This window comes from Salvelinus alpinus, chromosome 1 (assembly GCF_045679555.1).
Source record: "Salvelinus alpinus chromosome 1, SLU_Salpinus.1, whole genome shotgun sequence".
NCBI classification, from domain to species: Eukaryota; Metazoa; Chordata; class Actinopteri; order Salmoniformes; family Salmonidae; genus Salvelinus; species Salvelinus alpinus.
The window spans coordinates 1,081,214-1,096,943 of record NC_092086.1 but is presented as its reverse complement, the minus strand read 5'-3'; the positions used below and the strand labels follow the sequence as shown (position 1 = coordinate 1,096,943).

The 15,730-nt window shown below is 48.3% G+C and overlaps 1 protein-coding gene across 1 annotated transcript in view; it reads right to left on the bottom strand.

Moving 5' to 3' along the window:
* Positions 1-15,730, bottom strand: part of wipi2 (WD repeat domain, phosphoinositide interacting 2) — a 42,957-nt gene that overhangs the window by 16,145 nt on the left and 11,082 nt on the right. The window contains exons 4-8 of the mRNA XM_071390421.1: positions 12,128-12,224; positions 7,990-8,087; positions 7,667-7,759; positions 1,954-2,024; positions 1,678-1,785 (exon numbers count right to left, since the gene is read on the bottom strand). Of these exons, the coding sequence (XP_071246522.1) occupies positions 1,678-1,785; positions 1,954-2,024; positions 7,667-7,759; positions 7,990-8,087; positions 12,128-12,224 (467 nt within the window). The remainder of the gene's footprint in view (positions 1-1,677; positions 1,786-1,953; positions 2,025-7,666; positions 7,760-7,989; positions 8,088-12,127; positions 12,225-15,730) is intronic.

Below are 15,730 nucleotides of genomic sequence, written 5' to 3'. Positions count from 1 at the left end.
TCCTCTGCTGGTCTACACACCATGTTATAATACAGGACAACGTCTCCTCTGCTGGTCTACACACCATGTTATAATACAGGACAACGTATCCTCTGCTGGTCTACACACCATGTTATAATACAGGACAACGTCTCCTCTGCTGGTCTACACACCATGTTATAATACAGGACAACATCTCCTCTGCTGGTCTACACACCATGTTATAATACAGGACAACGTCTCCTCTGCTGGTCTACACACCATGTTATAATACAGGACAACATCTCCTCTGCTGGTCTACACACCATGTTATAATACAGGACAACGTCTCCTCTGCTGGTCTACACACCATGTTATAATACAGGACAACGTCTCCTCTGCTGGTCTACACACCATGTTATAATACAGGACAACGTCTCCTCTGCTGGTCTACACACCATGTTATAATACAGGACAACGTCTCCTCTGCTGGTCTACACACCATGTTATAATACAGGACAACGTCTCCTCTGCTGGTCTACACACCATGTTATAATACAGGACAACGTCTCCGTCTCCTCTGCTGGTCTACACACCATGTTATAATACAGGACAACGTCTCCTCTGCTGGTCTACACACCATGTTATAATACAGGACAACATCTCCTCTGCTGGTCTACACACCATGTTATAATACAGGACAACGTCTCCTCTGCTGGTCTACACACCATGTTATAATACAGGACAACGTCTCCTCTGCTGGTCTACACACCATGTTATAATACAGGACAACGTCTCCTCTGCTGGTCTACACACCATGTTATAATACAGGACAACGTCTCCTCTGCTGGTCTACACACCATGTTATAATACAGGACAACGTCTCCTCTGCTGGTCTACACACCATGTTATAATACAGGACAACGTCTCCTCTGCTGGTCTACACACCATGTTATAATACAGGACAACGTCTCCTCTGCTGGTCTACACACCATGTTATAATACAGGACAACGTCTCCTCTGCTGGTCTACACACCATGTTATAATACAGGACAACGTCTCCTCTGCTGGTCTACACACCATGTTATAATACAGGACAACGTCTCCTCTGCTGGTCTACACACCATGTTATAATACAGGACAACGTCTCCTCTGCTGGTCTACACACCATGTTATAATACAGGACAACGTCTCCTCTGCTGGTCTACACACCATGTTATAATACAGGACAACATCTCCTCTGCTGGTCTACACACCATGTTATAATACAGGACAACGTCTCCTCTGCTGGTCTACACACCATGTTATAATACAGGACAACGTCTCCTCTGCTGGTCTACACACCATGTTATAATACAGGACAACGTCTCCTCTGCTGGTCTACACACCATGTTATAATACAGGACAACGTCTCCTCTGCTGGTCTACACACCATGTTATAATACAGGACAACGTCTCCTCTGCTGGTCTACACACCATGTTATAATACAGGACAACGTCTCCTCTGCTGGTCTACACACCATGTTATAATACAGGACAACGTCTCCTCTGCTGGTCTACACACCATGTTATAATACAGGACAACATCAACGTCTCCTCTGCTGGTCTACACACCATGTTATAATACAGGACAACGTCTCCTCTGCTGGTCTACACACCATCTTATAATACAGGACATCTACAACCAGACTAATGCAGCCATGTGGGGGAGGTACTTACTTCTCTTTCTGCGTCTCTAGTTTGAAGATGTGGACCGTCTCTGTGTTACTGGATGCTGATAGGTAGAGGCCTTCCATACTAAAGGCCAGGGAACAGATAGACACACACCTAACACACACACACACACACACAGTGTGTCAGACTGAACTCAGATGTAGCTCATTGAATATTGTCCACTATTAAACACATATTACTATATAGAGTGGAATGAAGAAGACGAAGGAGGGAGAAGACGAAGGAGGGAGAAGACGAAGGAGGGAGAAGATTAAGTCCTACCTTTTGACTCCTCGACGGAACTCAAACAGTTTCTGTCCCTCAGGGATGGAGAACACACGAATCACCGTACCCTATCAGAACACACCGGTTTCATTACACACAGGATAGCTGACCCCTGATACAGAGGTTACAACACACAGGATAGCTGACCCCTGATACAGAGGTTACAACACACAGGATAGCTGACCCCTGATACAGAGGTTACAACACACAGGATAGCTGACCCCTGATACAGAGGTTTCATTACACACAGGATAGCTGACCCCTGATACAGAGGTTACAACACACAGGATAGCTGACCCCTGATACAGCGAGGTTACATTACACACAGGATAGCTGACCCCTGATACAGCGAGGTTACATTACACACAGGATAGCTGACCCCTGATACAGAGGTTACAACACACAGGATAGCTGACCCCTGATACAGAGGTTACAACACACAGGATAGCTGACCCCTGATACAGAGGTTTCATTACACACAGGATAGCTGACCCCTGATACAGAGGTTACAACACACAGGATAGCTGACCCCTGATACAGCGAGGTTACATTACACACAGGATAGCTGACCCCTGATACAGCGAGGTTACATTACACACAGGATAGCTGACCCCTGATACAGAGGTTACAACACACAGGATAGCTGACCCCTGATACAGAGGTTACAACACACAGGATAGCTGACCCCTGATACAGAGGTTACAACACACAGGATAGCTGACCCCTGATACAGCGAGGTTACATTACACACAGGATAGCTGACCCCTGATACAGAGGTTACAACACACAGGATAGCTGACCCCTGATACAGCGAGGTTACATTACACACAGGATAGCTGACCCCTGATACAGCGAGGTTTCATTACACACAGGATAGCTGACCCCTGATACAGCGAGGTTACATTACACACAGGATAGCTGACCCCTGATACAGCGAGGTTTCATTACACACAGGATAGCTGACCCCTGATACAGCGAGGTTTCATTACACACAGGATAGCTGACCCCTGATACAGCGAGGTTACATTACACACAGGATAGCTGACCCCTGATACAGCGAGGTTACAACACACAGGATAGCTGACCCCTGATACAGCGAGGTTACATTACACACAGGATAGCTGACCCCTGATACAGCGAGGTTTCATTACACACAGGATAGCTGACCCCTGATACAGAGAGGTTTCATTACACACAGGATAGCTGACCCCTGATACAGCGAGGTTTCATTACACACAGGATAGCTGACCCCTGATACAGCGAGGTTACAACACACACAGGATAGCTGACCCCTGATACAGAGAGGTTACATTACACACAGGATAGCTTCCCCCTGATACAGCGAGGTTACATTACACACAGGATAGCTGACCCCTGATACAGCGAGGTTTCATTACACACAGGATAGCTGACCCCTGATACAGCGAGGTTACAACACACACAGGATAGCTGACCCCTGATACAGAGAGGTTACATTACACACAGGATAGCTGACCCCTGATACAGCGAGGTTACATTACACACAGGATAGCTGACCCCTGATACAGCGAGGTTACATTACACACAGGATAGCTGACCCCTGATACAGCGAGGTTACATTACACACAGGATAGCTGACCCCTGATACAGCGAGGTTACATTACACACAGGATAGCTGACCCCTGATACAGCGAGGTTACATTACACACAGGATAGCTGACCCCTGATACAGCGAGGTTACATTACACACAGGATAGCTGACCCCTGATACAGCGAGGTTTCATTACACACAGGATAGCTGACCCCTGATACAGCGAGGTTACATTACACACAGGATAGCTGACCCCTGATACAGAGAGGTTACATTACACACAGGATAGCTGACCCCTGATACAGCGAGGTTACATTACACACAGGATAGCTGACCCCTGATTCAGCGAGGTTTCATTACACACAGGATAGCTGACCCCTGATACAGAGAGGTTACATTACACACAGGATAGCTGACCCCGGATACAGCGAGGTTACAACACACAGGATAGCTGACCCCTGATACAGAGAGGTTACATTACACACAGGATAGCTGACCCCTGATACAGCGAGGTTACAACACACAGGATAGCTGACCCCTGATACAGAGGTTACATTACACACAGGATAGCTGACCCCTGATACAGCGAGGTTACAACACACACACTTTCAGCAGGTCCACCATTACACTGTTGATACCCATCAGACCTGCTACCATGGAAGGGTCAGGGTTAAGGGTCAGGGTTAAGGGTCAGGGTTAAGGGTCAGGGTCATAGAGATGGATAGAGAATAGTATCTCTATGGTAAGGGTCAGGGTTAAGGGTCAGGGTTAAGGGTCGGGGTTAAGGGTCGGGGTTAAGGGTCAGGGTTAAGGGTCGGGGTTAAGGGTCAGGGTTAAGGGTCAGGGTTAAGGGTCAGGGCCATAGAGGTGGATAGAGAATAGTATCTCTATGGTAACGGTCAGGGTTAAGGGTCAGGGTTAAGGGTCAGGGCCATAGAGATGGATAGAGAATAGTATCTCTATGGTAAGGGTCAGGGTTAAGGGTCGGGGTTAAGGGTCGGGGTTAAGGGTCGGGGTTATAGAGATGGATATAGAATAGTATCTCTATGGTAAGGGTCAGGGTTAAGGGTCGGGGCCATAGAGGTGGATAGAGAATAGTATCTCTATGGTAAGGGTCAGGGTTAAGGGTCGGGGTTAAGGGTCGGGGTTAAGGGTCGGGGTTATAGAGATGGATATAGAATAGTATCTCTATGGTAAGGGTCAGGGTTAAGGGTCGGGGTTAAGGGTCAGGGTTAAGGGTCGGGGTTAAGGGTCGGGGTTATGGGTCAGGGTTAAGGGTCAGGGTTAAGGGTCAGGGTTATAGAGATGGATAGAGAATAGTATCTCTATGGTAAGGGTCAGGGTTAAGGGTCGGGGTTATAGAGATGGATAGAGAATAGTATCTCTATGGTAAGGGTCAGGGTTAAGGGTCGGGGTTAAGGGTCAGGGTCATAGAGGTGGATAGAGAATAGTATCTCTATGGTAAGGGTCAGGGTTAAGGGTCGGGGTTATAGAGATGGATAGAGAATAGTATCTCTATGGTAAGGGTCAGGGTTAAGTGCCAGGGTTAAGGGTCGGGGTTAAGGGTCGGGGCCATAGAGGTGGATAGAGAATAGTATCTCTACGGTAAGGGTCAGGGTTAAGGGTCGGGGTTAAGGGTCGGGGTTATGGGTCAGGGTTAAGGGTCAGGGTTAAGGGTCGGGGCCATAGAGGTGGATAGAGAATAGTATCTCTACGGTAAGGGTCAGGGTTAAGGGTCGGGGTTAAGGGTCAGGGTCATAGAGGTGGATAGAGAATAGTATCTCTATGGTAAGGGTCAGGGTTAAGGGTCAGGGCCATAGAGGTGGATAGAGAATAGTATCTCTATGGTAAGGGTCAGGGTTAAGGGTCGGGGTTATAGAGATGGATAGAGAATAGTATCTCTATGGTAAGGGTCAGGGTTAAGGGTCGGGGTTAAGGGTCGGGGTTATGGGTCAGGGTTAAGGGTCAGGGTTAAGGGTCAGGGTTATAGAGATGGATAGAGAATAGTATCTCTATGGTAAGGGTCAGGGTTAAGGGTCAGGGTTAAGGGTCGGGGTTATAGAGATGGATAGAGAATAGTATCTCTATGGTAAGGGCCAGGGTTAAGGGTCGGGGTTAAGGGTCAGGGTCATAGAGATGGATAGAGAATAGTATCTCTATGGTAAGGGTCAGGGTTAAGGGTCGGGGTTAAGGGTCGGGGTTAAGGGTCGGGGTTATAGAGATGGATATAGAATAGTATCTCTATGGTAAGGGTCAGGGTTAAGGGTCGGGGCCATAGAGGTGGATAGAGAATAGTATCTCTATGGTAACGGTCAGGGTTAAGGGTCAGGGTTAAGGGTCAGGGTCATAGAGATGGATAGAGAATAGTATCTCTATGGTAAGGGTCAGGGTTAAGGGTCGGGGTTAAGGGTCGGGGTTAAGGGTCAGGGTTAAGGGTCAGGGTTAAGGGTCAGGGTTAAGGGTCAGGGCCATAGAGGTGGATAGAGAATAGTATCTCTATGGTAACGGTCAGGGTTAAGGGTCAGGGTTAAGGGTCAGGGCCATAGAGATGGATAGAGAATAGTATCTCTATGGTAACGGTCAGGGTTAAGGGTCGGGGTTAAGGGTGAGGGTTAAGGGTCAGGGTTAAGGGTGAGGGTTAAGGGTCAGGGTTAAGGGTGAGGGTTAAGGGTCAGGGTTAAGGGTCAGGGTTAAGGGTCGGGGTTAAGGGTGAGGGTTAAGGGTGAGGGTTAAGGGTGAGGGTTAAGGGTCAGGGTTAAGGGTGAGGGTTAAGGGTCGGGGTTAAGGGTCAGGACCATAGAGATGGATAGAGAATAGTATCTCTATGGTAAGGGTCGGGGTTAAGGGTCAGGGTTAAGGGTCGAGGTTAAGGGTCAGGGTTAAGGGTCGGGGTTAAGGGTCGGGGTTAAGGGTCGGGGTTAAGGGTCAGGGTTAAGGGTCAGGGTTAAGGGTCAGGGTTAAGGGTCAGGGTTAAGGGTCAGGGCCATAGAGATGGATAGAGAATAGTATCTCTATGGTAAGGGTCAGGGTTAAGGGTCGGGGCCATAGAGATGGATAGAGAATAGTATCTCTACGGTAAGGGTCAGGGTTAAGGGTCAGGGCCATAGAGATGGATAGAGAATAGTATCTCTATGGTAAGGGTCAGGGTTAAGGGTCGGGGCCATAGAGGTGGATAGAGAATAGTATCTCTACGGTAAGGGTGAGGGTTAAGGGTCAGGGTTAAGGGTCGGGGTTAAGGGTCGGGGTTAAGGGTCAGGGTTAAGGGTCAGGGTTAAGGGTCAGGGTTAAGGGTCAGGGCCATAGAGATGGATAGAGAATAGTATCTCTATGGTAAGGGTCAGGGTTAAGGGTCGGGGCCATAGAGATGGATATAGAATAGTATCTCTATGGTAAGGGCCAGGGTTAAGGGTCGGGGTTAAGGGTCAGGGTGATAGAGATGGATAGAGAATAGTATCTCTATGGTAAGGGTCAGGGTTAAGGGTCAGGGTTAAGGGTCGGAGCCATAGAGGTGGATAGAGAATAGTATCTCTACGGTGAGGGTTAAGGGTCAGGGTTAAGGGTCGGGGTTAAGGGTCGGGGTTAAGGGTCGGGGTTAAGGGTCAGGGTTAAGGGTCAGGGTTAAGGGTCAGGACCATAGAGATGGATAGAGAATAGTATCTCTATGGTAAGGGTCAGGGTTAAGGGTCGGGGCCATAGAGATGGATATAGAATAGTATCTCTATGGTAAGGGCCAGGGTTAAGGGTCGGGGTTAAGGGTCAGGGTCATAGAGATGGATAGAGAATAGTATCTCTATGGTAAGGGTCAGGGTTAAGGGTCAGGGTTAAGGGTCGGGGCCATAGAGGTGGATAGAGAATAGTATCTCTACGGTAAGGGTGAGGGTTAAGGGTCAGGGTTAAGGGTCGGGGTTAAGGGTCGGGGTTAAGGGTCGGGGTTAAGGGTCAGGGTTAAGGGTCAGGGTTAAGGGTCAGGACCATAGAGATGGATAGAGAATAGTCTCTCTATGGTAAGGTTCAGGGTTAAGGGTCAGGGTTAAGGTTCAGGGTTAAGGGTCAGGGTTAAGGGTCAGGGTTAAGGGTCACAGCAGAGGGACCGGCTGACACCACCTCAGTAGGTCAGTGTAACAGTTTAATGTGTCCCACCTTCTCCGAGGCTGTGGCCAGTTTGGTTCCGCTAGCATCAAACACCAGAGCTGCTAATGGACTGTCATGGGCTGGGATCATGTTGGCTGCTCTCTGGAGACACAGTTAAACACACAGAGACTGAACTGTCATGGGCTGGGATCATGTTGGCTGCTCTCTGGAGACACAGTTAAACACACAGAGACTGAACTGTCATGGGCTGGGATCATGATGGCTGCCCTCTGGAGACACAGTTAAACACACAGAGACTGAAAAACAGCACATTTCAGTGTGTAGTAGAGCTAGCCATCTTGAATGTGTGTGTGTGTGTGTGTGTGTCGTACCAGGTTGACTGTGTCGAACACCTGGACCTCTCCTATTGTAGCACTGCCGGGGTAGGCCAGGTAACAGTTATCATTACTGATGGAGAGAGAACACAACCCTGTGGAGAGAAGACACAGTTATTACAGGAGGGGAGAGAACACACAGTTATTACAGGAGGAGAGAGAACACAACCCTGGGGAGAGAACACACAGTTATTACAGGAGGAGAGAGAACACAACCCTGGGGAGAGAAGACACGGTTATTACAGGAGGGGAGAGAACACAACCCTGGAGAGAGAAGACACGGTTATTACAGGAGGAGAGAGAACACAACCCTGGGGAGAGAAGACACGGTTATTACAGGAGGAGAGAGAACACAACCCTGGGGAGAGAAGACACAGTTATTACAGGAGGAGAGAGAACACAACCCTGGGGAGAGAACACACAGTTATTACAGGAGGAGAGAGAACACAACCCTGGGGAGAGAAGACACAGTTATTACAGGAGGAGAGAGAACACAACCCTGGGGAGAGAACACACAGTTATTACAGGAGGAGAGAGAACACAACCCTGGGGAGAGAACACACAGTTATTACAGGAGGAGAGAGAACACAACCCTGGGGAGAGAAGACACGGTTATTACAGGAGGAGAGAGAACACAACCCTGGGGAGAGAAGACACAGTTATTACAGGAGGAGAGAGAACACAACCCTGGGGAGAGAACACACAGTTATTACAGGAGGAGAGAGAACACAACCCTGGGGAGAGAACACACAGTTATTACAGGAGGAGAGAGAACACAACCCTGGGGAGAGAACACACAGTTATTACAGGAGGAGAGAGAACACAACCCTGGGGAGAGAACACAGTTATTACAGGAGGAGAGAGAACACAACCCTGGGGAGAGAACACATGGTTATTACGGGAGGAGAGAGAACACAACCCTGGGGAGAGAACACACAGTTATTACAGGAGGAGAGAGAACACAACCCTGGGGAGAGAAGACACGGTTATTACAGGAGGAGAGAGAACACAACCCTGGGGAGAGAACACAGTTATTACAGGAGGAGAGAGAACACAACCCTGGGGAGAGAATACACAGTTATTACAGGAGGAGAGAGAACACAACCCTGGGGAGAGAACACACAGTTATTACAGGAGGAGAGAGAACACAACCCTGGGGAGAGAAGACACAGTTATTACAGGAGGAGAGAACACAACCCTGGGGAGAGAACACACAGTTATTACAGGAGGAGAGAGAACACAACCCTGGGGAGAGAAGACACGGTTATTACAGGAGGAGAGAGAACACAACCCTGGGGAGAGAACACAGTTATTACAGGAGGAGAGAGAACACAACCCTGGGGAGAGAAGACACAGTTATTACAGGAGGAGAGAGAACACAACCCTGGGGAGAGAACACACAGTTATTACAGGAGGAGAGAGAACACAACCCTGGGGAGAGAAGACACAGTTATTACAGGAGGAGAGAGAACACAACCCTGGGGAGAGAAGACACGGTTATTACAGGAGGAGAGAGAACACAACCCTGGGGAGAGAACACAGTTATTACAGGAGGAGAGAGAACACAACCCTGGGGAGAGAAGACACAGTTATTACAGGAGGAGAGAGAACACAACCCTGGGGAGAGAACACACAGTTATTACAGGAGGAGAGAGAACACAACCCTGGGGAGAGAAGACACAGTTATTACAGGAGGAGAAAGAACACAACCCTGGGGAGAGAAGACACGGTTAATACAGGAGGAGAGAGAACACAACCCTGGGGAGAGAAGACACAGTTATTACAGGAGGAGGGAGAACACAACCCTGGGGAGAGAACACACAGTTATTACAGGAGGAGAGAGAACACAACCCTGGGGAGAGAAGACACAGTTATTACAGGAGGAGAGAGAACACAACCCTGGGGAGAGAACACACGGTTATTACAGGAGGAGAGAGAACACAACCCTGGGGAGAGAACACAGTTATTACAGGAGGAGAGAGAACACAACCCTGGGGAGAGAAGACACAGTTATTACAGGAGGAGAGAGAACACACAGTTATTACAGGAGGAGAGAGAACACAACCCTGGGGAGAGAACACACGGTTATTACAGGAGGAGAGAGAACACAACCCTGGGGAGAGAACACACAGTTATTACAGGAGGAGAGAGAACACAACCCTGGGGAGAGAACACACAGTTATTACAGGAGGAGAGAGAACACACAGTTATTACAGGAGGAGAGAGAACACAACCCTGGGGAGAGAACACACGGTTATTACAGGAGGAGAGAGAACACAACCCTGGGGAGAGAACACACAGTTATTACAGCAAAACAACTAAATACAAGACAGTTGGATTAAACAGGTTCAGGTTCCACTAGATGTTGGAACATTGCTGCGGGGACTTGCTTCCATTCAGCCACAAGAGCATTTAGTGAGGTCAGGGCACTGATGTTGGGCGATTAGGTCTGGCTCGCAGTCGGCGTTCCAATTCATCCCAAAGGTGTTCGATGGGGTTGAGGTCAGGGCTCTGTGCAGGCCAGTCAAGTTCTTCCACACCGATCTCGACAAACCATTTCTGTATGGGCCTCGCTTTGTGCATGCTGAAACAGGAAAGGGCCTTCCCCAAACTGTTGCCACAAAGTTGGAAGCACAGAATCATCTAGAATGTCATTGTATGCTGTAGCGTTAACATTTCCCTTCACTGGAACTAAGGGGCCCGAACCATGAAAAACAGCCCCAGACCATTATTCCTCCTTCACCAAACTTTACAGTTGGCACTTTGCATTCAGGCAGGTAGCGTTCTCCTGGCATCCGCCAAACCCAGAATCCTCCGTCAGACTGCCAGATGGTGAAGCGTGATTCATCACTCCAGAGAATGCGTTTCCACTGCTCCAGAGTCCAATGGTGGCGAGCTTTACACCACTCCAGCCGACGCTTGGCATTGCGCATGGTGATCTTAGGCTTGTGTGCAGCTGCTCGGCCATGGAAACCCATTTCATGAAGCTCCCGATGAACAGTTCTTGTGCCGACGTTGCTTCCAGAGGCAGTTTGGAACTCGGTAGTGAGTGTTGCAACCGAGGACAGAAATGTTACACTCTTCAGCGGCCCCATTCTGTGAGCGTGTTGAACGTCACTGAGCTCTTCAGCGGCCCCATTCTGTGAGCGTGTTGAACGTCACTGAGCTCTTCAGCGGCCCCATTCTGTGAGCGTGTTGAACGTCACTGAGCTCTTCAGCGGCCCCATTCTGTGAGCGTGTTGAACGTCACTGAGCTCTTCAGCGGCCCCATTCTGTGAGCGTGTTGAACGTCACTGAGCTCTTCAGCGGCCCCATTCTGTGAGCGTGTTGAACGTCACTGAGCTCTTCAGCGGCCCCATTCTGTGAGCGTGTTGAACGTCACTGAGCTCTTCAGCGGCCCCATTCTGTGAGCGTGTTGAACGTCACTGAGCTCTTCAGCGGCCCCATTCTGTGAGCGTGTTGAACGTCACTGAGCTCTTCAGCGGCCCCATTCTGTGAGCGTGTTGAACGTCACTGAGCTCTTCAGCGGCCCCATTCTGTGAGCGTGTTGAACGTCACTGAGCTCTTCAGCGGCCCCATTCTGTGAGCGTGTTGAACGTCACTGAGCTCTTCAGCGGCCCCATTCTGTGAGCGTGTTGAACGTCACTGAGCTCTTCAGCGGCCCCATTCTGTGAGCGTGTTGAACGTCACTGAGCTCTTCAGCGGCCCCATTCTGTGAGCGTGTTGAACGTCACTGAGCTCTTCAGCGGCCCCATTCTGTGAGCGTGTTGAACGTCACTGAGCTCTTCAGCGGCCCCATTCTGTGAGCGTGTTGAACGTCACTGAGCTCTTCAGTAAGGCCATTCTACTGCCAATGTTTGTCTATGGAGATTGCATGGCTGTGTGCTCGGTTTTATACACCTGTCAGCAACGGGTGTGGCTGAAATAGCCGAAACCACTAATTTGAAAGGTTTTCCATATATATATATAGAATAGTATCTCTATGGTAAGGGTGAGGGTTAAGGGTCGGGGTTAAGGGTCGGGGTATATATATATATGGGTTGGGCTAGATTTAGTTGTATGTTTTACCTGAAGGGTTGGGCTAGATTTAGTTGTAGGATTTACCTGAGGGGCTAGATTTAGTTGTATGTTTTACCTGAAGGGTTGGGAGGCGTCTCTCTGATGGTGTGTAGGACCTTCATGTCTCTGATGTTGTGGATGTACAGAGACTCCTCCAGACATACTATCAGCCTCTGGAACACACAAACCCCTGTCATCATCACACTGGAACACACAAACTCCTGTCATCATCACACTGGAACACACAAACTCCTGTCATCATCACTCTGGAACACACAAACCCCTGTCATCATCACACTGGAACACACAAACTCCTGTCATCATCACACTGGAACACACAAACTCCTGTCATCATCACTCTGGAACACACAAACTCCTGTCATCATCACACAGGAACACACAAACTCCTGTCATCATCACACTGGAACACACAAACTCCTGTCATCATCACACTGGAACACACAAACTCCTGTCATCATCACACTGGAACACACAAACTCCTGTCATCATCACACTGGAACACACAAACTGCTGTCATCATCACACTGGAACACACAAACTCCTGCTCATCATCACACCGGAACACACAAACTCCTGTCATCATCACACCGGAACACACAAACTCCTGTCATCATCACACCGGAACACACAAACTCCTGTCATCATCACACTGGAACACACAAACTCCTGTCATCATCACTCTGGAACACACAAACTCCTGTCATCATCACACTGGAACACACAAACTCCTGTCATCATCACACTGGAACACACAAACTCCTGTCATCATCACACTGGAACACACAAACTCCTGTCATCATCACACTGGAACACACAAACTCCTGTCATCATCACACTGGAACACACAAACTCCTGTCATCATCACACTGGAACACACAAACTCCTGTCATCATCACACTGGAACACACAAACTGCTGTCATCATCACACTGGAACACACAAACTCCTGTCATCATCACACTGGAACACACAAACCCCTGTCATCATCACACTGGAACACACAAACTGCTGTCATCACACTGGAACACACAAACTCCTGTCATCATCACACTGGAACACACAAACTCCTGTCATCATCACACTGGAACACACAAACTCCTGCTCATGATCACACTGGAACACACAAACTCCTGTCATCATCACTCTGGAACACACAAACTCCTGCTCATGATCACACTGGAACACACAAACTCCTGTCATCATCACACTGGAACACACAAACTCCTGTCATCATCACACTGGAACACACAAACTCCTGTCATCATCACACTGGAACACACAAACTCCTGCTCATGATCACACTGGAACACACAAACTCCTGTCATCATCACTCTGGAACACACAAACTCCTGCTCATGATCACACTGGAACACACAAACTCCTGTCATCATCACACTGGAACACACAAACTCCTGTCATCATCACACTGGAACACACAAACTCCTGCTCATGATCACACTGGAACACACAAACTCCTGTCATCATCACACTGGAACACACAAACTCCTGTCATCATCACACTGGAACACACAAACTCCTGTCATCATCACACTGGAACACACAAACTCCTGTCATCATCACACTGGAACACACAAACTCCTGTCATCATCACACTGGAACACACAAACTCCTGTCATCATCACACTGGAACACAAAAACTCCTGTCATCATCACACTGGAACACACAAACTCCTGTCATCATCACACTGGAACACACAAACTGCTGTCATCATCACACTGGAACACACAAACTCCTGTCATCATCACACTGGAACACACAAACCCCTGTCATCATCACACTGGAACACACAAACTGCTGTCATCACACTGGAACACACAAACTCCTGTCATCATCACACTGGAACACAAAAACTCCTGTCATCATCACACTGGAACACACAAACTCCTGTCATCATCACACTGGAACACACAAACTGCTGTCATCATCACACTGGAACACACAAACTCCTGTCATCATCACACTGGAACACACAAACCCCTGTCATCATCACACTGGAACACACAAACTGCTGTCATCACACTGGAACACACAAACTCCTGTCATCATCACACTGGAACACACAAACTCCTGTCATCATCACACTGGAACACACAAACTCCTGTCATCATCACACTGGAACACACAAACTCCTGCTCATGATCACACTGGAACACACAAACTCCTGTCATCATCACTCTGGAACACACAAACTCCTGCTCATGATCACACTGGAACACACAAACTCCTGTCATCATCACACTGGAACACACAAACTCCTGCTCATGATCACACTGGAACACACAAACTCCTGTCATCATCACTCTGGAACACACAAACTCCTGCTCATGATCACACTGGAACACACAAACTCCTGTCATCATCACACTGGAACACACAAACTCCTGTCATCATCACACTGGAACACACAAACTCCTGCTCATCATCACACTGGAACACACAAACTCCTGCTCATGATCACACTGGAACACACAAACTCCTGTCATCATCACACTGGAACACACAAACTCCTGTCATCATCACACTGGAACACACAAACTCCTGCTCATGATCACACAAACTCCTGCTCATGATCACACGAACACACAAACTCCTGCTCATGATCACACTGGAACACACAAACTCCTGTCATCATCACACTGGAACACACAAACTCCTGTCATCATCACACTGGAACACACAAACTCCTGTCATCATCACACTGGAACACACAAACTCCTGTCATCATCACACTGGAACACACAAACTCCTGCTCATGATCACACTGGAACACACCAACTCCTGCTCATGATCACACTGGAACACACAAACTCCCGTCATCATCACACTGGAACACACAAACTCCTGTCATCATCACACTGGAACACACAAACTCCTGTCATCATCACACTGGAACACACAAACTCCTGTCATCATCACACTGGAACACACAAACCCCTGTCATCATCACACTGGAACACACAAACTGCTGTCATCACACTGGAACACACAAACTCCTGTCATCATCACACTGGAACACACAAACTCCTGCCATCATCACACTGGAACACACAAACTCCTGCTCATGATCACACTGGAACACACAAACTCCTGTCATCATCACTCTGGAACACACAAACTCCTGCTCATGATCACACTGGAACACACAAACTCCTGTCATCATCACACTGGAACACACAAACTCCTGCTCATGATCACACTGGAACACACAAACTCCTGTCATCATCACACTGGAACACACAAACTCCTGCTCATGATCACACTGGAACACACAAACTCCTGTCATCATCACACTGGAACACACAAACTCCTGTCATCATCACACTGGAACACACAAACTCCTGCTCATCATCACACTGGAACACACAAACTCCTGCTCATCATCACTCTGGAACACACAAACTCCTGTCATCATCACACTGGAACACACAAACTCCTGTCATCATCACACTGGAACACACAAACTCCTGCTCATGATCACACAAACTCCTGCTCATGATCACACGAACACACAAACTCCTGCTCATGATCACACTGGAACACACAAACTCCTGTCATCATCACACTGGAACACACAAACTCCTGTCATCATCACACTGGAACAAACAAACTCCTGTCATCATCACACTGGAACACACAA